Source organism: Haliotis cracherodii, unplaced genomic scaffold (genome assembly GCF_022045235.1).
Source record: "Haliotis cracherodii isolate W230 unplaced genomic scaffold, xgHalCrac1.p SCAF_6, whole genome shotgun sequence".
NCBI classification, from domain to species: domain Eukaryota; kingdom Metazoa; phylum Mollusca; class Gastropoda; order Lepetellida; family Haliotidae; genus Haliotis; species Haliotis cracherodii.
The window spans coordinates 20,001,933-20,024,792 of record NW_027266319.1 but is presented as its reverse complement, the minus strand read 5'-3'; the positions used below and the strand labels follow the sequence as shown (position 1 = coordinate 20,024,792).

Sequence of the window (22,860 nt, the reverse complement as noted above, 5' to 3'; positions counted from 1 at the left end):
ATTCTTTTGTACAATGGCACTGTGGCCTTTTGTGTAGAAGTTTTAAGGATCATTATTTTTTGGGTAATTTGTATTTTGTATTTCTTCCTTTACTTGTCTGTGAGTATTATAGTTTATTGCTGTACTGCACACTGGCACAAGCCTTCTAGTTGGAAGGCAACTATAAGAGACAACTAGAATTAATCAGGTGGTCAGGTTCCTTGACTTGGTTGTCGCGGCATTGCGTAGATTGGTGCTTATAATATCAGTCACTGGTTTATCTGGTCCAGACTGACTGCCGTGTGAAAAAGTAACAAGGGATACAAAAGTGCGGAAATTAAGCCATGGTGTTTACATGCATTATCTCCCAATTTGTCTTGTGTAGGGTGTGTGGAATGGTATCCTAAACATTGACATTGAGGACCAAACAGATTTCTTCAAGTCTGGAGCCGGCTCCATGGATGTAGTCAGGTGAGAATCATATATGGAATTAATTTTAGTACATTTAAATGACAAACATGAAAGAATTATCACAGTGATCAACTTCAAAAACTTTATTTTGGAGACCTATTGCTCTCGTTTGATCAGTTAGACATGTGGAACAGATTTAAGTTTATATGTGTGAATAAAGTTTGAAAATCAGCATCGATAGTTAATTTGATGACCCTCGTTTTCTTGAAAACAACTATAGATGACATTTTTAATACGTCATAAAATGATGAGCATGTTATCAAGTTTGAAAACTGCCTTTAAAAGTTTATATTTTACGGAGCTATTCACCTAGTTTCTAATTTCCCCCTCCAAAATCATAACCACTGAAATCAGTTATAAATCTTATATATCATAATAGACAGTGATCTATTGGCTTTTATATCATGTATCAGCATACACAGTGACCTATGGAGTTATGTGTCCTATGTGAGTATATGCATTGAGGTATGCATTGTATGTCAGCATACAAGAAGAGCTATTATGTTATACATGATATATAAATAAGGTATGTATCATGTATATTGCTGGGGACACTGGTGATCAAGTCTTTAAGTTTTAGGCATTAAAAACCATATCATCATTGGTTTGAATCCCGTTTTTCTCAGAATATGTGTCTAGGCTTGTCATCACCCTACCTGTACTCATGGTAAACGTCTAAGGACTTGCATGACTTCTGGCATTCCTCCCACAACAATCTGACAACTGTGACAAAACTGACTGACTGACTGACTGACTGACTGACTCACTCACTCCCATGTTGTACGTGATGCAGGCTAGTGGAAGAGGTTCGGGAGCAGTGTAATGACATCCGGCTCCTGCCTGAGGACGTCTACATGAACACTGTGTTCGATGACTTCACCACCTGCGTCATCAAGCGAGGACGAGGCATTGAGGACAAGGAGCCCTTCACCTTTGATGCAGTAAGTGGCATTGCCTTACTCTTTGGTAGCCTAGTGGTTAAAGTATTCACTCGTCACGCCGAAGACCTGGGTTCGAATCCCGACAGGGGTACAATGTGTGAAGCCCATTTCTTGTGAGCCCGCCGTGATATTGCTGAAATATTGCTAAAAGCGGCGTAAAACCATACTCACTCACTCACTTTGGTAGCCTAGTGGTTAAAGTATTCACTCGTCACGCCGAAGACCTGGTTTCGAATCCCGACATGGGTACAATGTGTGAAGCCCATTTCTGGTGTCCCCCGCCGTGATATTGCTGGAATATTGCTTAAAGTGGAGTAAAACCATATTCACTCACTCACACACTCACTTTGATCCTGTGGGGATTTGGGGTTAGAATTGGCACCTATCAACCTATGCCAGCCGTATGAGGCTATAATTGGAAGTGTGGTCAGGCCATGACTTGTTTGATTGCCCTTATATCTAAAACTGGATTGTCTGGCTCAGTCTTGATAAACTGGAATATTGCTGACTAGGGACTCACTCACTCACTCACTCACTCACTCACTCACTCACTCACTCACTCACTCACTCACTCACTCACTCACAATTAGTGATCTGTAATAGAATGAAGACAAATGTTCCTTTCCCTTTCGCTCTATTACCAGTTTTTTCAAGTGAATGTTTTTCCTTCAGGTGGAGAAACACATCAACAACATGGATATTAGCATGCCGCACCAAATGTTCATAGACAATGAGTTCCTCAACTCTTCCGATGGCCAGACCTACAAATCCATCAACCCAGCTGATGAGTCGGTGAGTTGTGGGCCATATTTCAGATGTACCTCCTAGAGATTCAGGGAAGGTCATCATCACCATCCTCAGAATACATGAACTGTCAGACGAGATCAAAAACCTTGCATGGTGTTATGGGCCACCATTCCTGTTGCACTATGTTTTCATAAACCTTAGGGGGGTACGGGTGGCCTAGTCGTCTAAGACGCCGCGATTCGCTGTTGCGTCCCTTGGGCACATCAGAAACCTATGATTTTAAGTTTGAATCCCGGTTCGCCCCGATTATGTTTCTAGGTTTGTCAGCACCATACCCGTGCTCATGGATTTCACCGAAGTGGTAAACGTCTGAGACCTGCACCACTTCGGGCTTTCCTCCCACATTAAGCTGACACGCCGCATATGACTGGAATACTGTTAAAAACGGCGTTACACCCACTCACTTACTCACTCTCATATACCTTAGTCAGAGCTACTATGATTTCTGTGTGTTTTCATTCTGAAAATCTCTTGAAGATGTTGCCATTTTCACAGTTACATTTCAGATGTGTCTTTTGGGGTGTTTCAAAACTTGACATATTGAGTTTTTTTATCATCACTTTTTGAAGTGCTCCCTCAGATGATGCTCTGCGGGTAAGAGATTGAATGCAAGTGATAATGATCACACACCTTAGAGTGCAGAGTCTGGTAATTAGGGCTGCGACAGGTAACTCAGGTACTCGGATCGGATGGGTACTGAGTAGGACCTGGGTACCCACAGGACTACCCGGACCCATGGTTAGTCAGGTGATATATTGTTAAATAACATGTGTATCTAAATACATTTTGCCAGGGCTGCGGTCAAACTATTCCCATTCGGATATTTTGTACCCAACTCTTGAGACCTACAGGGGGTACCTGGGTAGGGTCGCCTCATAGCCTCGACCCAGCCCTAGTAAACTTGTCTCACTTGAAAGTTTGAGCATTCCTCCCACTTTGACCTGACACTTTGTGATTGAATACTGTTTGTATCAGCATTTTAGCCAGTTTCATTGAAATCTCAGAATGTGTCAAAACCTGTGCAGTGTGAACCAGTGGTTTCTTTCATGTCTTGATAAAGTGAGCACCATCCTCAGTAGGGCATCATATTTATACCGTGCTCATGATATCAATCACTATCAATCTTAAACTATTCAGTGGATTCATCTCAAACTTAGTACATATAATCTGTGTCATATGGAGGGGTGCAGTCAAAAGAAAAAACTTTTTTTTTATCAATTTTCCATTTTTTTATGAATTTTTCAAACCCTAACCCTATCCTAGCTATTTAATTTAAAACTACTGACACACTAGGCGGGTCATTTTCAACATGAAGGCAAACTGAGATAATGTATGCTGCAGGGGCAATAATGCTTACTAGTACACCAAATTTCTACTGGAAGCCATAATTTACCAGTCACTACCAACAAGTAGTTTGCAATACCAACTACTGTATCTTTCCTCTATAAATACTGCCTTTAGTTATAATATCATCAAATATTGTGTAAACTACCACTCACTCACTCAACTGCAGGCTTGTCTCTGAGTGTGACCTTGGAAATCATCAGAAAAGTGAAGCAAAATGTACAGGGTTCCATTTACAATATGTTTAGGGTAACTTGACCAAGTTATGAAGTTGGGTACATAATTTCTTATTTTTATTTTTTTAAGAATATAGTCAGTTGAGATGATTATGCAGACATGGTAGCTGCTGTATCTCCCTGCATGACGGGCCTCATTTGGGGGATAGTTTGCAGGGACAGGTTTTTTCTTATTGTAGCCAGTCATGCAGAGGGAGCCTTCGTTGGAATCTTGCCTGTATGTTGTGACTTTTACTTGTTGCAGGTGATATGTGATGTGTCGCTGTCTACCAAGGAAGATGTCAACAGAGCAGTGGAGGCGGCAAAGGTAGGGCATAGAATTTGGAGCATTGGGCATAGAATATAGAGCATAGGGCATAGAATATAGAGCATAGGCATAGAATATGGAGCATAGGGCATAGAATATAGAGCATAGGGCATAGCATATGGAGCATAGGGCATAGAATATGGAGCATAGGGCATAGACTATGGAGCATAGGGCATAGGATATAGAGCATTGGGCATAGACTATAGAGCATTGGGCATAGACTATAGAGCACTGGGCATAGAATATAGAGCACTGGGCAGAGAATATAAAGCATTGGGCATAGAATATAGAGCCTTGGGCATAGAATATAGAGCATTGGGCATAGACTATAGAGCACTGGGCATAGAATATAGAGCACTGGGCAGAGAATATAGAGCATTGGGCATAGAATATAGAGCCTTGGGCATAGAATATAGAGCATTGGGCATAGAATATTGAGCATTTGGCAGAGAATATAGAGCATTGGCATAGAATATAGAGCACCTGGCATAGAATATAGAGCACTGGGCATAGGCTATAGATCATTGGGCATAGACTATAGAGCACTGGGCATAGAATATAGAGCACTGGGCATTGAACATGTTGCTTAGAATATTTAGTATGGAATATAGCGCATAGAATATATGGCATGTGTCATTAGATATAGGGCATAAAATAAATGATAATGTCTCTGTTCCAGGAAGCATTTGAGGAGGGACCATGGGGCAGGATGAATGCCCGGGATCGCGGGACTCTCATGAACAGGTGCGATCAGTAGAGTGTGCACGCAGTATCTCCCAGCATGTTTAGTGGTGTTTAGACGCTATAGTGTCAATGAAGATAGGGCTCACGTATGGATGTCAACTTGTACCTTGAGGAGGCTGTTTTGCAGGGCCATGTGGGTTACTGAAAACAGGTGCTTTTTGGGTATTGTTATGTCGCTAAGATTACATGTACACAGAAAGAATAAATCAACTTAACTGGGTGACACATGATAAGTCTGTAACAACAGGGTTGTTGCAGTGTGTTGTTACAAGGGGTGGTTACAGTTACAGGCCAAATACAAATGGAGAACTCTTAGCTGTTTGTTCACTAGGGGGATACTAAGTTGGAATGTAGGCCTCTGGCAACCTATGCTTGTACATTTGTATTAGATCAGGGCCCTCTTGCACAAAACAATCTTAACGATTTAACATGCAGACCGCCGTTATATAGCTAGAATATTGCTGAATGCGGCGTTAAACAACAAACAAACCAACCAACCAACATGCTTTAACATAGGCTTATGATAGTCGTAGCACTAAGATTGCTTTGTGTGACCTGGTGATCGGTATGGAATATTACAAATCACTTAAGATAGCCCTGTGAGGATTCCAGGCTAGAGTATAGGACCCCAGCAACCTACGTTTGTTGTTTCGGAACTGGTATGGGTCATTGCTCATAATATCAATCACTGGTTTGTCTGGCCAGGGAGACATAATGTAGCTGAAATATTGCTAACTTTGGCATGACAACAACAAACAAACAAACAAACTCGGCTATATGTGGCAATACCAGGACAGCAAGGATAGATGCTCATTCTATCAACCACTACATTGTGTGTACCAAACAGGATTACTCACAAGCCACTTGATGTGGCTGTAATATTGTTGACTTCAGTGTAAAACACTATTCATCCACAAACCTGTGTAATATTGAGGTCAACATAGGCATGGCGTGTGACACTGAGGTAAACGTTTGTTACTCTGAGTTTGTTGGTCTGCATGATCAGCGATGTCCCCGTGTTTCAGACTGGCGGACTTGATGGAACAGCATGAGGAAGAGCTGGCGACTATCGAGAGCATTGACTCGGGGGCTGTGTACACGCTGGCGCTGAAGACCCACGTGGGCATGTCCATTCAGACTTTCCGGTACTTCGCCGGATGGTGTGACAAGATTCAGGTAAAACTCCCGCAGAAATTGTTGACTTTAGCATAAGTGAGTGAATGAGTAAGTTTGTTTTTTTGTCACTTTTAGTATTATTCCAACATTATCACGTCAGGGGACGCCAGAAATAAGCCTCACACATTGAACCCATGTTCGGAATTGAACCAGGGTCTTCCACATGACGAATGTTTGTTTGTTCGTGGTTTAACGCCACACTCAGCAATATTCCAGCTATATGATGGCGGTCTGTAAATAATAGAGTCTGAACCAGACAATCCAGTGATTGACATCATGAGCACTGATCCACGCAATTGGGATCGATGACATGTATCAACCAAGTCAGCGAACCTGACCACCCGATCCCGTTAGTCGCATTTTACGACAAGCATAGTCACCTTTTACGGCAAGTTTGGTTTGCTGAAGACCTATTCTACCCCGGAATCTTCACGGGTCTCCCCATGAATTAAAATCATGTTGGGAATGGATTATGTGTTACCTTATTCGGCGTAATAAACACCCCTCTCTAATAAGTGCCCATGGCACGGCTCGACCAATCCCAATTAGCACGCCTTTCGATTGATCAAGGTACCCAAGACTTATTTATGCGTGTATAATACGTACATGTGTGTAATATGCACCCTTAATTATGGGCAATTAAATTATGGAAAAAATATATCTGTCGTATATAAGCATTTCAGGCTGTCAGCATTAACCACGAAATTTACGATCTTTCAACTCTGTTTTTTTTCACCAAAATAATATTCTAAAAAGAGCCCCCTGTTTCTAATTTTGAGAGCGCCCTGGGCGCTTATAACATGGAATACGATATATTAGTCTATGAACGTAGCCATGCCAGGATTCACCTGCAGATCATGGCTTCCAGCGTCTGATTCTCCCTGATCTAAATGATCCTTTGAGCACCATACCTATGCTTGTATGTGAATGTATACAAGGATACTAGTGTCTGAAAGCCATTGTTGTTTAAAGTACTATTTTACCCCAGGTACTTTTCGTTATGTAGAAATGTACGTTCCCTAGATGGCCATTGATTAACAGTAGAATCGCTTTACCGGTCCATTCAAAAGTGTGCAAACTGGTTCCTCTGTAGACTGTATCTTTAAGTGGTGTTATAGATGCTGTAGTATCAGTGGAGACAGAGTTGGCTTATGGACTTTATAAAGAATAAAATAATGAAATTGATATTTATTAGTTAACTCAATAAGTGATAGTGTCCCTGTCTTCTCATGAGAGCCAGGTGACTAAGTGCTGTTAATTAGGAGATAAACATATGCTAGGGTACCTGTAGATTTAACAGCTCTATATTTAACATTTGAGACCTCATGCTACACATTTAGTTCCAAATTCAATTTACCGCAGGTAAATCTACAGGTAACCTAGCTCTACATTGAAAAAACACAGTATGTTTATCTCCATTCTACCATGACTAAATAAAACTCGAACTCTTTGGTGTTAGCAAATATACTGAGTTAAGCGGCATGGGTTGAGTTCAGTGTTTTGAGTGCGTTATCGATTACAATTTACGGAATCACCGACAACAGCCTGTAAACAATATACTGTAAACAATATATGGTGCTCTATATGCTCAAGCAGTTTGTTTACACCATAACACTTCACACAAACTTATGACTGGCACTGAAAGTATATAGCATGCCAACTTTGTAAGCTAACACAAGGTGGGCACCCCTAAAGAAAACTAAGCAAGCCTTGCAAAGATTTTGTTCTATCTATAACACCCAACACTATCATAACGTCATCACTCATGGTGGCACAAAAGTTATGATGTCACCGTCATACAAAGGAAAGCACCAAATAGCAAGCTCTCTGTTGACTCGGTTCCCTGCATGAAAATATTGCCAAACATCCTTTGAATATCATAGTAACAGCAACTTTGCATTTTGAAGCCTGTAAGCGTACATAAATTATTGAAATATGCCAACCGACAATGACTGCAAAAGAAGTACTATTCTAAATATATCAGCTACTGCAATGATGCGGACATCAAATCGTCATTTTCAAACAGACAGGGTTTATTGTAATTTGTTACCTCTGATTGACCAATCAAAACTGAGTATTTACCACATACCTGGTTCCTGCCTGGTTGGATGTCCATTCTATAGCACTGCAGTGCTTCTCTATTCATATGTTCTAGTGGAATAATGGACAATAGTAGTATAGCTGTAGTATAAATAAAGATGAGATTTCTTTTATCAAGAATCCATTATGAATCAATATTGAAGATATGTGTTTGATATATAGTTAAATACAGAGTCAGGTACTGAGGTAAGCTATGTGTTGAAAAGTGTGCGTGCATGCATGATACGTAACCTCCACATTTGAGGGGACAGGTCAGACCAAGAGTTGTCTGCCCCTGTAGGGTGTGGAGGAACAACATGGCGTCATGACAAGATGTGCAACAGCTCTGATTCCAGAATGATCAGAGTTTAAATCTTTCATGAGACAAGTCATCTCATTAACACACTGGACAAGGGACAGAAATATCATGAATGTTTCATAGCTGTCTCTGTTGTCCTGTCACACAAACCTTTATCACCTGAATGATTTAAGTAACATGCATGATACGCCCTGTACCTTATACAGTAGAGCATGAATATAATGAATGTTTCATAGCTGTCTCTGTTGTCCTGTCACACAAAACTTTATCACCTGAATGATTTAAGTAACATGCATGATACGCCATGTACCTTATACAGTAGAGCATGAATATAATGAATGTTTCATAGCTGTCTCTGTTGTCCTGTCACACAAAACTTTATTATCACCTGAATGATTTAAGTAACATGCATGATACGCCCTGTACCTTATACAGTAGAGCATGAATATAATGAATGTTTCATAGCTGTCTCTGTTGTCCTGTCACACAAACCTTTATCACCTGAATGATTTAAGTAACATGCATGATACGCCCTGTACCTTATACAGTAGAGCATGAATATAATGAATGTTTCATAGCTGTCTCTGTTGTCCTGTCACACAAACCTTTATCACCTGAATGATTTAAGTAACATGCATGATACGCCCTGTACCTTATACAGTAGAGCATGAATATAATGAATGTTTCATAGCTGTCTCTGTTGTCCTGTCACACAAACCTTTATCACCTGAATGATTTAAGTAACATGCATGATACGCCCTGTACCTTATACAGTAGAGCATGAATATAATGAATGTTTCATAGCTGTCTCTGTTGTCCTGTCACACAAACCTTTATCACCTGAATGATTTAAGTAACATGCATGATACGCCCCGTACCTTATACAGTAGAGCATGAATATAATGAATATGGATGGAGTGGACAAACGGATACAACAAACTGTTACAAAATCCCCGATTTATCTCTTCTATATTATCATGTAAAATGAACATATATAACAAACTCTCTACAGCGAACTAACGTATAGCGAACAAATATCTGATCTCCGACAAGCCCAAATGCCAGTAATTAGTGACGATTAATGCAAACTAATAAATCTCACTCAGTGTCAAGTGTCATTGACAATTTGCTATGCGAAATCAGCGGTGTATCAACACAATCATGGCGAATCAACACAATCAGAGTTGAGGATTCAGACGTGATGAACTTGTTAATCTTACCTGTTATTGGTGATCTTGTCTGTAAGACAAACATAAATGTCACGAGATTGTGGCAAGGTGTCAGTTCACTTGCACATGCTCTTATGCCGGGCAATACTGCAATTACGAGTACGTGTATTGTGTTTAGTTTTATCTAAGGTGACTGGAGCTTTCCGAATGAACTGATTTCTCAGATCCCTTGTAGTTCGTTATATCCATGTTCTACTGTATAAGTAAACTTAGCATGTTTAAACATAGGTGTGGCTTGTAGACAACTTATTAAGGCACCATTCTATAATTAGTACTGTTAATAGGGATATTTTCAAATAGAAAAACAGGGGCACGGGTCGTCCATTCATCTAAGGCGCCGCAATTCGCTGTGTAGAGTTGCGTCCCTTGGGCTCGCCAGAAACCTATGATGGTGGGTTCGAATCCCGGTTCGCCCCATTTATGTTTCTAGGTTTGTCAGCACCATACCTGTGCTCGTGGGTTTGACTGAAGTGGTAAACGTTTTGAGACCTGCATCACTTCGGGCTTTCCTCCCACATTAAGCTGACACGCCGTGATATAACTGGAATACTGTTAAAAGCGGCGTTAAACCCAACTCACTCACTCACTCACTCAAATAGAAAACCCTGTGGGGAGGTCAGGCTAGACAAGGTCTCCAGCAACCTATGTTTGTTGTATGAGGTTATTTAATGGATCGGGTGGTTAGACTCAGGGACTTGGATGGTAGTGTGTTAACGTGCCTCGATTGTGTGGGGCTTTGCTCACAATATCACAGGATTGTCTGGTCCAGACTTGATTATTTACTAACTGCTGTCATATGTCTGGAATAATGCCAAGTGCAGTGTTAAATTATTACTTAAATAAGAAACAAGAATATTAACTTGACAACATAATGCAGATATGTTTATCATTAGTGCAGTTTCATGAACAGCAATGAATCATGTTATTTAATGTTACTGTTATGACATTGTTTGAATTTATCTGATTTATAACATAATATATAAACAAATATATAAAATACACGTTTTCGATAGACTTTATATTCTGCTGTAAGAGTATGACTGGCTGCACATCCTGCGCCATGGTTGGCCATTGCATGTCAATCCTCTGTTTTTTTGTTTTTTGGTTTGGGAGCCAGGCGTCTCCCAACATGAATATTTTAGGAGCCAGCAGATACCTGAAACAGATATTGTCACCAGCTCTTTTGCCAAGTGGCGAGCAGTAGATAAATGTAGGTCTCCAATCATAGATTAAAGTCCCATTTGGCCACAATAATGGTCGCTTCTAACAGAGCTGCATGTATGACCTGTGTCATCTGCACATGAAACTGAAACATTTGATTGCAAGTGAAATCCTGTTGAATCAGTGTTCAACTCACTTATTGCTGACTAGGCATCAAATTTCACTCACTCACTGACCCACATGTGTCTGACTTGTGTTCCTGTGTCGTATCCCCCAGGGCCTCACGATCCCAATCAACCACGCCCGACCCAGCAAGAATCTCACCTACACCAAGAGGGAGCCCATTGGGTGAGTTGACCTTGTACGTCACGAGAAATACAATTACAAATGATAGTGTGGATTTGATTGGCTAACCTAGCAATATTTTAGGTGTCTGTTTCCGTAAACAGAATTTTTTTTTTTAGGTCACATCCATTACCTGACTACTGTTTCCTAATTAACTGATAATAGAATAGGCGGGGCTTGTGATGCAAGTTTGTGTTGAATGATATCACTGATTTTGTATTGGTGCCTACAGTTTCTTTGGTTTTATTTATTAATAAAGCAGCCTGTGAAGTGATTATTGTTGATATATGTTTTATGCATTTATGGAGTTATAAATGGCTGAGGATCAATTCTTACCCATGTCTGACTGTCTTCATGGTCTACTGGATAAAGTCTCTGCCAGGAGAGCTCAAGGTCGGGGGTTCGATCCCCAGCCATATCATACCTAAAAGAGATACCATAAGAGATGGTACTTGTTGTTTCCCTGCCTGACACTTGGCATTAGGGGATAAAATAAAGACTGCTTGGCTCAGAGACAGTATACTGCGTCCGAGTTGGGCATGGTATCTAAGTGGCATGGTATCTCAAAGGCATGGTATCTCAGTGGGCTAGCACTATAAACCCAGGGGATGTCTAGACTAGCACAAGCAGCCACACACACATGCATACATGTCTCTATAAGTGCAATAATCTTCAACACGATGATAAACCCCATTTCATCTCAAAACCGCCTCCGTGGTCTAGTGGTAGAGCGTCTGCCCGGAGAGCGGAAGGTCCGGGGTTCGATCCCCAGCTGCGTCAGACCAAAAGACATTAAAAGATGGTACTTGTTGTTACCCAGTCTGGCGCTCGGCATTAAGGGGCTAAAACAAGGACTGGTCGGCTCAGAGTCAGTATACTGTTGTCTGAGTGGGGTATTCATGTTAAACTGCGGCATGGTATCTCAGTGAGCTAGCACTATAAATCGGCATCAGTCCGGACTAGTACAAGCAGCCACACACACAAACACACACATGTGCATGCACGTCGCTATATAAGTGCAATAATCCCCATTTCACCTCACCTCACCATTTCATCTCCAATTTCCCATGTCCCCATAGAGCCATGCTGAGTTTGTGAGTCTCGGCATGGATATTACTGTATTTTCTTGAGTATAGTGCGCACCCATGTATAATGCGCACCCCCCTCTAGCGGGTTCAATATTTTGGAAAAATTTTTTTTTTAATATTATGCGCAGAAAAATCATACATCTTAACCCTTCAGCGAAGTCCAGCAAACGAACGGGTGATGAGAAACTTCATCAGTACAAATTCAATTTTGAGATAAGAAATCACCAGACATGTTGATTTACCGTTTAAATTGTATTTTTATTCAGCTAGGCATTGTTTTATATCCAGGGATTAAGATTACCTTGTGTATTTTCTCTTAAACTAAGCCGGACACAGCAATCAGCTGTACACACGTTTTCTTGGAATCTACCGGTGATTACCCCGGTTACACAGCTGTCTTTTTTGGAAAAAAAGTGAGCACTATACTCAAGAAAATACGGTATAAGTGTGGGTCTCATGCTTGGTGCCATGCTGTTGTATGTTTCTAAAACCTCATTCACTCACTCACTCACTGTCTGACTTTGTGTACAGTGTGTGTGCCATTGTGGTGCCGTGGAACTACCCCCTGATGATGCTGGCATGGAAGATGGCTGCCTGTCTAGCTGCAGGGAACACAGTTGTGCTGAAACCTGCCCAGGTGAGCTTCATTAGATATATATCAGGTGCATATCATCAGGTGCACTGCCCATGCAGGTGAGCGTCATTAACATTTTCTTTACAAGTGAGGGTCATTAATGATGATGCACAGTTGCTTGTCATTACGTTTGCTACACAGGTAAGTGTCATTAATTATGTTGCACAGGTGAGTGTCATCAATTATGCTGCACAGGAGAGTATCAGTAATTATGCTGCACAGGTGAGTCATTAATTATGCTGCACAGGTGAGTGTCATTAATTATGCTGCACAGGAGAGTATCATTAATTATGCTGCACAGGTGCATGTAATTAATTATGCTGCATGGGTGAGTGTCATTAATTATGCTGCACGGGTGCATGTAATTAATTATGCTGCTTGGGTGAGTGTCATTAATTATGCTGCACAGGTAAACGTCATTACGTTTGCTGCACAGGTGAGTGTTTTAATTATGCTGTACAGATAAGTGTCATTAATTATGCTGTACAGATGAATGTCATTGGATGTACTGCAAGCTAAGTGAGCTATTTTGATCAATGCCACAGTCAGCAATATTCCAGCTATATCCTGGCAGCTTTGATCAAGTCTGGACCTGGTAATCCAGTGACTGAAGGGATGAACAGTGTTTGGTGCAACAGGACAAACACCTAGGCTAACCATCCAACCATCCTTAGTCAGCCTTGATGGCATGCTTGAGATACTAGGTACCTACCGTATTCGACGCAAAAAGCACCCAGGGCGCTCTCAAAATTAGAAATAGGGGGATCTCATTAGAATATTTTTTGGGTGAAAAAAAACCAGAGTTGAAAGATAAATTGCCTGGTTTATGCTGACTGCCTGAAATGTTTATATACGACAGATATATTTTTCCAGAATTTAATTGCCCATAATTAAGGGTGCATATGACACATGAGTGCTTCTTATATGCAAATAAATGTCTTGTGTACAGTGACCAATCGGAATGGATGCCAATTTGGGATTGTTCACTAGCCAATATAGTAGCAAATGTCGCCGTGGGCGCTTATTAGAGTGGGGTGCTTATTGCGTCGAATATGGTATTCTTCCCTGGAATCCTCACAGGGGCTTCCCAGGTGTGTGTCACCAGAGAACATCAAAGTATTGTTAAATTTGCAGGTGACACCTCTGACAGCGCTGAAGTTTGCGGAGCTGGTGGTGAAGGCGGGGTTCCCTCCTGGAGTCATCAACATCATCCCTGGTGCAGGTGGGTGCAGTCGTGTGTCTCAGGCATCTATACATGCAGTTCACCTCTGTAGCAGGACATCAGGAGGGGGCAGACATGTTGGATGTATCGGGAGTTGCCCAAAGATGCTCAAAAATGTTTGGCTGAACTGTCGTTTGTAGAATGGTGCAATTCCCAACATTTAGGTTATAGGGGCAGTGATAGGACAGCTGAATGCTGCATTTCAAGAAATTTGTAACCTCCACGTTTAAGGGGACAGGTCAGACCAAGAGTTGTCTGCCCCTGTTTGGGTGTGGAGGAACAACATGGCGTCATGACAAGATATGCAGCAGCTCTGATTCCAGAATGATCAGAGTTTAAATCTTTCATGAGACAAGTATTTACACACTGGATTAGTGACAGAAATATCACAAATGCTTCATAGCAGTGTCTGTTGTCATGGGATCATATTTTGTCTGTCACAGAAAATATTACCTGAATGATTTAGTAACATGCAATATATAGATTTGAAAGAGGATCAAATGCAGTGATTTATCTAGACCTTCTCAGGGGCCAGGGGCGGTCGGGTAGCCTAGTGGTTAATAATAATACAATATATTTATATATCTGTACCTTATACAGTAGAACACAGAAATAATGAACATGAATACAGACACAACAAACTGTTAAAAAAATCCTGTATTTATCTTCTCTATATTATCATATAAAATAAACATATATAACAAACTCTCCACAGTGAACTCAGCATATAACAATATATGAGACAAGTCACACCTTTTTCTACACTGAAAACTGGAACTGTGCACAAATATCACAGATAGTTTATCGTTGATAGTTAATAGGAGAGTATGTTTCCTTCAAATTGAGCAGGCAATGTTCCAAGCATCATTTTCTGTAATTTGTAGAAGATGGAAACAGTATCGTAAGGGTATTCTGGCTATTATTTTGGATTTGAAAGAGGATCAAATTCAGGGATATATCTAGACCTTCTCAGGGGCCAATACTTGGTCCCAAATCTGCAGCAAATGTCAGTAATAATTCCCAAATTGGAATTACGACTTTCCATATTCATGTTACTCTTGTTATGACTAGGTACGAATTTCCATATTCATGTTACTATAGTTATGACTAGGTATGAATTTCCATATTTATGTTACTTTAGTTATGACTAGGTATGAATTTCCATATTCATGTTACTATAGTTATGACTAGGTATGAATTTCCATATTCATGTTACTATAGTTATGACTAGGTATGAATTTCCATATTCATGTTACTATAGTTATGACTAGGTACGAATTTCCATATTCATGTTACTATAGTTATGACTAGGTATGAATTTCCATATTCATGTTACTATAGTTATGACTAGGTATGAATTTCCATATTCATGTTACTATAGTTGTGACTAGGTACGAATTTCCATATTCATGTTACTATAGTTATGACTAGGTATGAATTTCCATATTCATGTTACTATAGTTATGACTAGGTATGAATTTCCATATTCATGTTACTACAGTTATGACTAGGTATGAATTTCCATATTCATGTTACTATAGTTATGACTAGGTATGAATTTCCATATTCATGTTACTATGTTTGTAGAAGGGTGCAATTCCCAACATTTAGGGGCAGTGATAGGACAGCTGAATGCTGCATGTCAAGAAATTTGTAACCTCCACGTTTAAGGGGACAGGTCAGACCAAGAGTTGTCTGCCCCTGTTTGGGTGTGGAGGAACACCATGGCGTCATGACAAGATGTGCAACAGCTCTCATTCCAGAATGATCAGAGTTTAAATCTTTCATGAGACAAGTATTTACACACTGGATTAGTGACAGAAATATCACAAATGCTTCATAGCAGTGTCTGTTGTTATGGGATCATATTTTGTCTGTCACACAAAATATTACCTGAATGATTTAGTAACATGCAATATACGCCCTGTACCTTATACAGTAGAACACAGAAATAATGAACACGGATTAAGACACAACGAACTGTTACAAAATCCCTGATTTATCTTCTCTATATTATCATATAAAATGTACAAATGTATAAACTCTCCACAGCTGACTCAGCATATAGCAATATATCTGATCATGAGACATGTCACACCTTTTTCTACACTGAAAACTGGAACTGTGCACAAATATCACAGATAGTTTATCGTTGATAGTTAATAGGAGAGTAGGGGGCACGGGTGGCCCAGTCGTCTAAGGCGCTGCGATTCGCTGTGCAGAGTTGCATCCCTTGGGCACGCCAGAAACCTATAATTGTGGGTTCGAATTCTGGTTCGCCCCGATTACGTTCGTAGGTTTGTCAGCACCATACCCGTGCTCGTGGGTTTCATCGAAGTGGTAAACGTCTGAGACCTGCATCACTTCGGGCTTTCCTCCCACATTAAGCTGACACGCGGTGATATAACTGGAATACTGTTAAAAGCGGTGTTAAACCCAACTCACTCACTAATAGGAGAGTATGTTTCCTTCAAATTGAGCAGGCAATGTTCCAAGCATCATTTTGTATTATTCTCTGTAATTTGTAGAAGATGGTAACAGTATTGTAAGGGTATTCTGGTTATTATTATGGATTTGAAAGAGGATCAAATTCAGGGATATATCTAGACCTTCTCAGGGGCCAATACTTGGTCCCAAATCTGCAGCAAATGTCAGTAATAATTCCCAAATTGGAATTATGAGTTTCCATATTCATGTTACTATAGTTGTGACTAGGTATGAATTTCCATATTCATGTTACTATAGTTATGACTAGGTATGAATTTCCATATTCATGTTACTATAGTTATGACTAGGTATGAATTTCCATATTCATGTTACTATAGTAGTGACTAGGTATGAATTTCCATATTCATGTTACTATAGTTATGACTAGGTATGAATTTCCATATTCATGTTACTATAGTTGTGACTAGGTATGAATTTCCATATTCATGTTACTATAGTTGTGACTAGGTATGAATTTCCATATTCATGTTACTATAGTTATGACTAGGTATGAATTTCCATATTCATGTTACTATAGTTGTGACTAGGTATGAATTTCCATATTCATGTTACTATAGTTATGACTAGGTATGAATTTCCATATTCATGTTACTATAGTTATGACTAGGTATGGATTTCCATATTCATGATACTATAGTTATGACTAGGTACAAATTTCCATATTCATGTTACTTTAGTTATGACTAGGTATGAATTTCCATATTCATGTTACTATAGTTGTGACTAGGTATGAATTTCCATATTCATGTTACTATAGTTGTGACTAGGTATGAATTTCCATATTCATGTTACTATAGTTATGACTAGGTATGAATTTCCATATTCATGTTACTATAGTTGTGACTAGGTATGAATTTCCATATTCATGTTACTATAGTTGTGACTAGGTATGAATTTCCATATTCATGTTACTATAGTTATGACTAGGTATGAATTTCCATATTCATGTTACTATAGTTGTGACTAGGTATGAATTTCCATATTCATGTTACTATAGTTATGACTAGGTATGAATTTCCATATTCATGTTACTATAGTTATGACTAGGTATGGATTTCCATATTCATGATACTATAGTTATGACTAGGTACAAATTTCCATATTCATGTTACTTTAGTTATGACTAGGTATGAATTTCCATATTCATGTTACTATAGTTGTGACTAGGTATGAATTTCCATATTCATGTTACTATAGTTGTGACTAGGTATGAATTTCCATATTCATGTTACTATAGTTATGACTAGGTATGAATTTCCATATTCATGTTACTATAGTTGTGACTAGGGCTGGGACAGGTAACTCGGGTACCCGGGTCGGGTGGGTACTTAGTAGGACCCGGGTACCCACAGGACTACCCAGACCCATGGTTAGTCACGTGACATATTGTTTAATGACAATAATTATCAAGAACTCCATGGTTACACTACAAGTCACTAAAGTCCTGATTATGACTGCATTCCTTTTATATGTTTGAATAAAGATAAAGCAACTTCAGTTAGTGCATGGCCAGATCGTTTTGTGCGTGTATCGAAATACATTTTGCTAAGGCTACGGTCCAACTATTCCCAATCAGACATTTTGTACCCATTTATTGAGACCTACAGTGGGTACCGGGTAGGGTCAGGTAATAGGGAGTCGGTAGTAAATTTGGACTCAAATTGGTGTTAAACTCAACTCACTCACTCTTCTCCCCTAGGTTCCAAGGTGGGGCAGGCCTTGTCAGACCACCCCGATGTCAGGAAGCTTGGCTTCACAGGATCCACACCCATCGGCAAGACCATCATGGCCAGGTGAGCTGGAAGACTGTAGACACTTGCAGACATGCATGTAGAGTTTAGATCTCTTCATTGAATTCTGGAGAGTTGTGAGGTAGCCTTGTGGTTAAGGCATTCACTCACCAAGCTGATGGTTTTGGTTTGATACTCAACATGGGTACAACGTGCAAGTCCCTTTTTCTTGTATACTGCTAAAAACTTGAATAAAACCATCCTCACTCACTCACTCACTCATTGAATTCCTGGTAGGCCCCTTTTTCTTGTATACTGCTAAAACTGGAATAAAACTATCCTCACTCACTCACTCACTGAATTCCTGGTAAGCCCCTTTTTCTTGTATACTGCTAAAGCAGGTATACAACAATCCTCACTCACTCACTCACTCATTGAATTTCTGGTAAGCCCCTTTTTCTTGTGTTCCCTGCCAGGATACTGCTGCTAAAACAGGAATAAAACCATCCTCATTCACTCACTCACTCATTGAATTCCTGGTAAGCCCCTTTTCCTGTGTTCCCTGCCAGGATACTGCTGCTAAAACAGGAATAAAACCATCCTCACTCACTCACTCATTGAATTCCTCCCTTGTGCCCTAATGGTATTTATCCATGCCACTAGGATCAACCAATGGTTTGTCTGGTCCAGAATCTGTTACATGCAGGCTACAGTGAGATAGCTGTATAACTGCTGCACGAACACCGTAACACAACATCCAATCACTCTTTGTTCACTGACTTTGTCTGCCACTGTCTAAGGCCGCGGCCACATGCCTGCTGCAAGTGCATCATTGATGTAAGACAGGTTGTACAGAGATACCACTGTAGTTGACTCTGTTGACAGTTGTGCCAATGCGAACCTGAAGAAGGTGTCCCTGGAGCTGGGAGGCAAGTCCCCCCTCATCATCTTCAGTGACTGTGACATGGACAAAGCCGTCAGGATGGTAGGATACTCACCTTTTACAGTTGTTGATAAGTGTGGCTTGGACAAGTTGAGAATCTCACCCGAGTGTCTTTGGATATCAAATATATCTAGGCAATAAAAGTGTCAAACTGTGAGGTTTGATCTCACCAGATTGATGTCTCCTGTGGAAGCCAGTTTGGGAAGAAAAGTATGATTCTGCAGAAAGTCTGCAATATCAAGACCAGTATAAAATATATCACAGGACCCACAGACAATTAACTGTCAGATGACTATACAATTGTTTTAAACAATTTCACTGTGCTAAGACCTTTGTGTTGTCATTATTCCACCTCTTTCTTCTCCTTTTCATCCCCTTGGTTTGAAAAATGGGGGGATATAGTGATCAGCACGTCCGTCTGTTCGCCATCCATTTACCGTTCCTGGAGCAGAACTCCTGAGCTCTTGAATATTTATTGTTGAAAGTTGCTATGCAGATCAGTCTAGTTATGAACTGGTCCCTTTTGATGGTTTCGGATATTTATTTTAATTGTTTTGGTTTTTTTCATGAATATGTTTACTTAAAATGAGGCTAATGCTCGTTTCCAGAGCAGAACGCCAAAGCCATTGAATACTTCTTGATGAAACTTGCTATACAGATGAGTCTAATGGTGAACTGGTGCCTTTTGATGATTTGTGATATTGAAAAATATTGTACAGCATTATTTGTTTCTTCACTGAACTGAATGTATCTAATAGCAACAAACCAAAAGTTGCACCAGACCAGGGAGATATGTCATCTCCTGATGACACTTAGATTGTTATGTTTTCATGACAATAAGTTTGACTATAATAAAAATGATACTGACGCTCGTTACAGGAGCAGAACTCCCAAACCATTGAGTATTTCTTTATGAAACTTGTTATACAGATCAGTGTAGTGGTGACCTGGTGCCTTTTGGTGATTTGGGATTTTTTTTCCTTCTGATTTTTGTTGTTGTTTTCATGACAAGTTGGATTTACACTAAAAATGAGGGTAGTGCTCAATTCCAAAGCAGAACTCCAAAACTGTTAAATATTTCTTGATGAATTTTGCAATACAGATCAGTCTAGTGGTGAAAAATCTTTTGACTGAAAATTACTAAACAGCATTTTTCTTCACTGAACTGAACTTATCCATTGGCAATGAACCAAGAGTGGGGTATTAGTGTCCAAACTGGGATATGTCATCTCCTGATGACTCTTGTTTGGCAAAGGTAAACAAAATAACATGTTCCACTGGTCTGTTGAACCACCTTCACCACTTTGCAAGTACTATTACTGTTGGATCAACTCCCAGCATAGTCGGCCCGTGAAGATTCCGGGGTAGAATAGGTCTTCAGCATCCCATACTTGCCGTAAAAGGCGACTATGCTTGTCGTAAAAGGTGATTAACGGGATCGGGTGGTCAGGCTCGCTGACTTGGTTGATGGATGTCATCGATCCCAATTGCGTGGATCGATACTCATGATATTAATCACTGGATTGTCTGGTCCAGACATGATTATTTACAGACCGCCGTCATATAGCTGGATTATTGCTGAGTGCGGCGTAAAACAACAAACCAACCAACCAACAAACCCAGCATATTCCTGACTCTGGAATCTAAACTGCAGGAGTGCTGCCTAGACTGGTAGCCAATGCATGTAGGGCATGGTATTGAGGCTTTTTCCATACCCTCTCTGATTGATAGTTTGCAAACAACTAAATTAATTGTGTTTTGATCATATGTTTAATACTTACTGATGTGTTTATGAGTTGGAAAGTTCATTTTTCATTACAAAGCTAGGCTATTATATAATTGGACACTTTCATGTTTCTAGGGATTGAGCTCTGTGTTCTTCAACAAGGGAGAGAACTGCATTGCAGCTGGGCGGCTGTTTGTAGAGGAGTCCATACACGACGAGTATGTCCGCCGAGTGGTGAGTTGAGCAAGATACCGATAAAGTTCGGCCATGAAAAATGTATATGTATGAAGGTGCAGGATCTTGTTAATACAGAAAATATCTCGTAGATGTTAATTGAGAGACAAAGCTGCATCAAAAAGATAAATATTTTACCTCATATTCACTGGAATAGTTTGTATTCGGACAAAACATGAACACCACAAATCTATCTGTGAAAAAGGGCGGAGGGGTGTCCCAGTGGTTAAAGTGTTGGCTTGTCATGCAAAATACCCTGGTTTGATTCCTGAAAGGGGTACAGTGTGTTATGCCAATTCTCAGTGTTGGCATGGGTATGGGTGGCATCGACGGAGCCTCAATTTGCTGTGCAGGATTGTGTTTCTTGGACATGCCAGAAACCTATTAGCATGGGGTCAGTTCACACCCTGAGTATGTTTCGAGGTTTGTAAGTGCCATACCTGTGGGTTTCACCAAAGTGGTAATTAAACATCTAAGACCTGCATCAATTTGTGCCATCCTCCTACATTGAGCTAACACTCTGTGATATAACTGAAATTGGGTTCAAATGATGATATTGCTATATTACAGCTGAAAGAAGTATAAAACTGTAACCCTTCGGGCCTTCCTCACGCATTAAGCTAACACGCCGTGATATAACTGGAAAACTGTTAAAAGCGGTGTTGAACCCCACTCACTCACTCACACTCACTGTTTTGTAGAAAAGAAACCTTGAGGAAATCTTCTGTTGGCAGGTTGAAGAAATCAAGAAGATGAAGATAGGTGACCCGCTGAACAGATCTACCGACCACGGGCCTCAGAATCACCGGGCTCACTTCAACAAGCTGCTGGAGTACATCGACCATGGTGTGAAGGAAGGAGCCAAGCTGGTGTACGGAGGCAAGCAAGTAGACAGGCCAGGTGGGTTGTGTGGTGATTGTAGGGACCAGGTGGGTGGTGTGGTGATTGTAGGGGCCAGGTGGGTGGTGTGGTGGAGATTGTAGGGGCCAGGTGGTTGTGTGGTGGAGATTATAGGGGCCAGGTGGTTGTGTGGTGGAGATTATAGGGGCCAGGTGGGTTGTGTGGTGATTGTAGGGGACAGGTGAGTTGTGTGGTGATTATAGGGGCCAGGTGGGTTGTGTGGTGATTGTAGGGACCAGGTGGGTTGTGTGGTGGAGATAGGGGCCAGGTGGGTTGTGTGGTGGAGATAGGGGCCAGGTGGGTTGTGTGGTGATTGTAGGGACCAGGTGGGTTGTGTGGTGATTGTAGGGGCCAGGTGGGTGGTGTGGTGGAGATTATAGGGGCCAGGTGGTTGTGTGGTGGACATTATAGGGGCCAGGTGGGTTGTGTGGTGATTGTAGGGGCCAGGTGGGTTGTGTGGTGGAGATAGGGGCCAGGTGGGTTGTGTGGTGATTGTAGGGGCCAGGTGGGTTGTGTGGTGATTGTAGGGGCCAGGTGGGTTGTGTGGTGATTGTAGGGGCCAGGTGGGTTGTGTGGTGGAGATAGGGGCCAGGTGGGTTGTGTGGTGGAGATAGGGGCCAGGTGGGTTGTGTGGTGGAGATTATAGGGGCCAGGTGGGTTGTGTGGTGGAGATTATAGGGGCCAGGTGGGTTGTGTGGTGGAGATTATAGGGGCCAGGTGGGTTGTGTGGTGATTGT

General features: G+C 40.8%; 1 protein-coding gene across 5 annotated transcripts in view; it reads left to right on the top strand.

The window, feature by feature from the left end:
• LOC139446209 (cytosolic 10-formyltetrahydrofolate dehydrogenase-like) overlaps positions 1-22,860 on the top strand; it is a 56,894-nt gene that overhangs the window by 21,959 nt on the left and 12,075 nt on the right. For all 5 annotated transcript variants that reach the window (XM_071227534.1, XM_071227535.1, XM_071227536.1 and 2 more), the window contains exons 9-21: positions 365-450; positions 1,244-1,391; positions 2,064-2,183; positions 4,023-4,085; positions 4,765-4,829; positions 5,855-6,005; positions 11,071-11,141; positions 12,758-12,863; positions 13,995-14,082; positions 18,290-18,383; positions 19,206-19,305; positions 21,125-21,223; positions 21,958-22,123. In XM_071227534.1, coding sequence (XP_071083635.1) covers positions 365-450; positions 1,244-1,391; positions 2,064-2,183; positions 4,023-4,085; positions 4,765-4,829; positions 5,855-6,005; positions 11,071-11,141; positions 12,758-12,863; positions 13,995-14,082; positions 18,290-18,383; positions 19,206-19,305; positions 21,125-21,223; positions 21,958-22,123 — 1,357 coding nt within the window. The remainder of the gene's footprint in view (positions 1-364; positions 451-1,243; positions 1,392-2,063; positions 2,184-4,022; positions 4,086-4,764; positions 4,830-5,854; positions 6,006-11,070; positions 11,142-12,757; positions 12,864-13,994; positions 14,083-18,289; positions 18,384-19,205; positions 19,306-21,124; positions 21,224-21,957; positions 22,124-22,860) is intronic.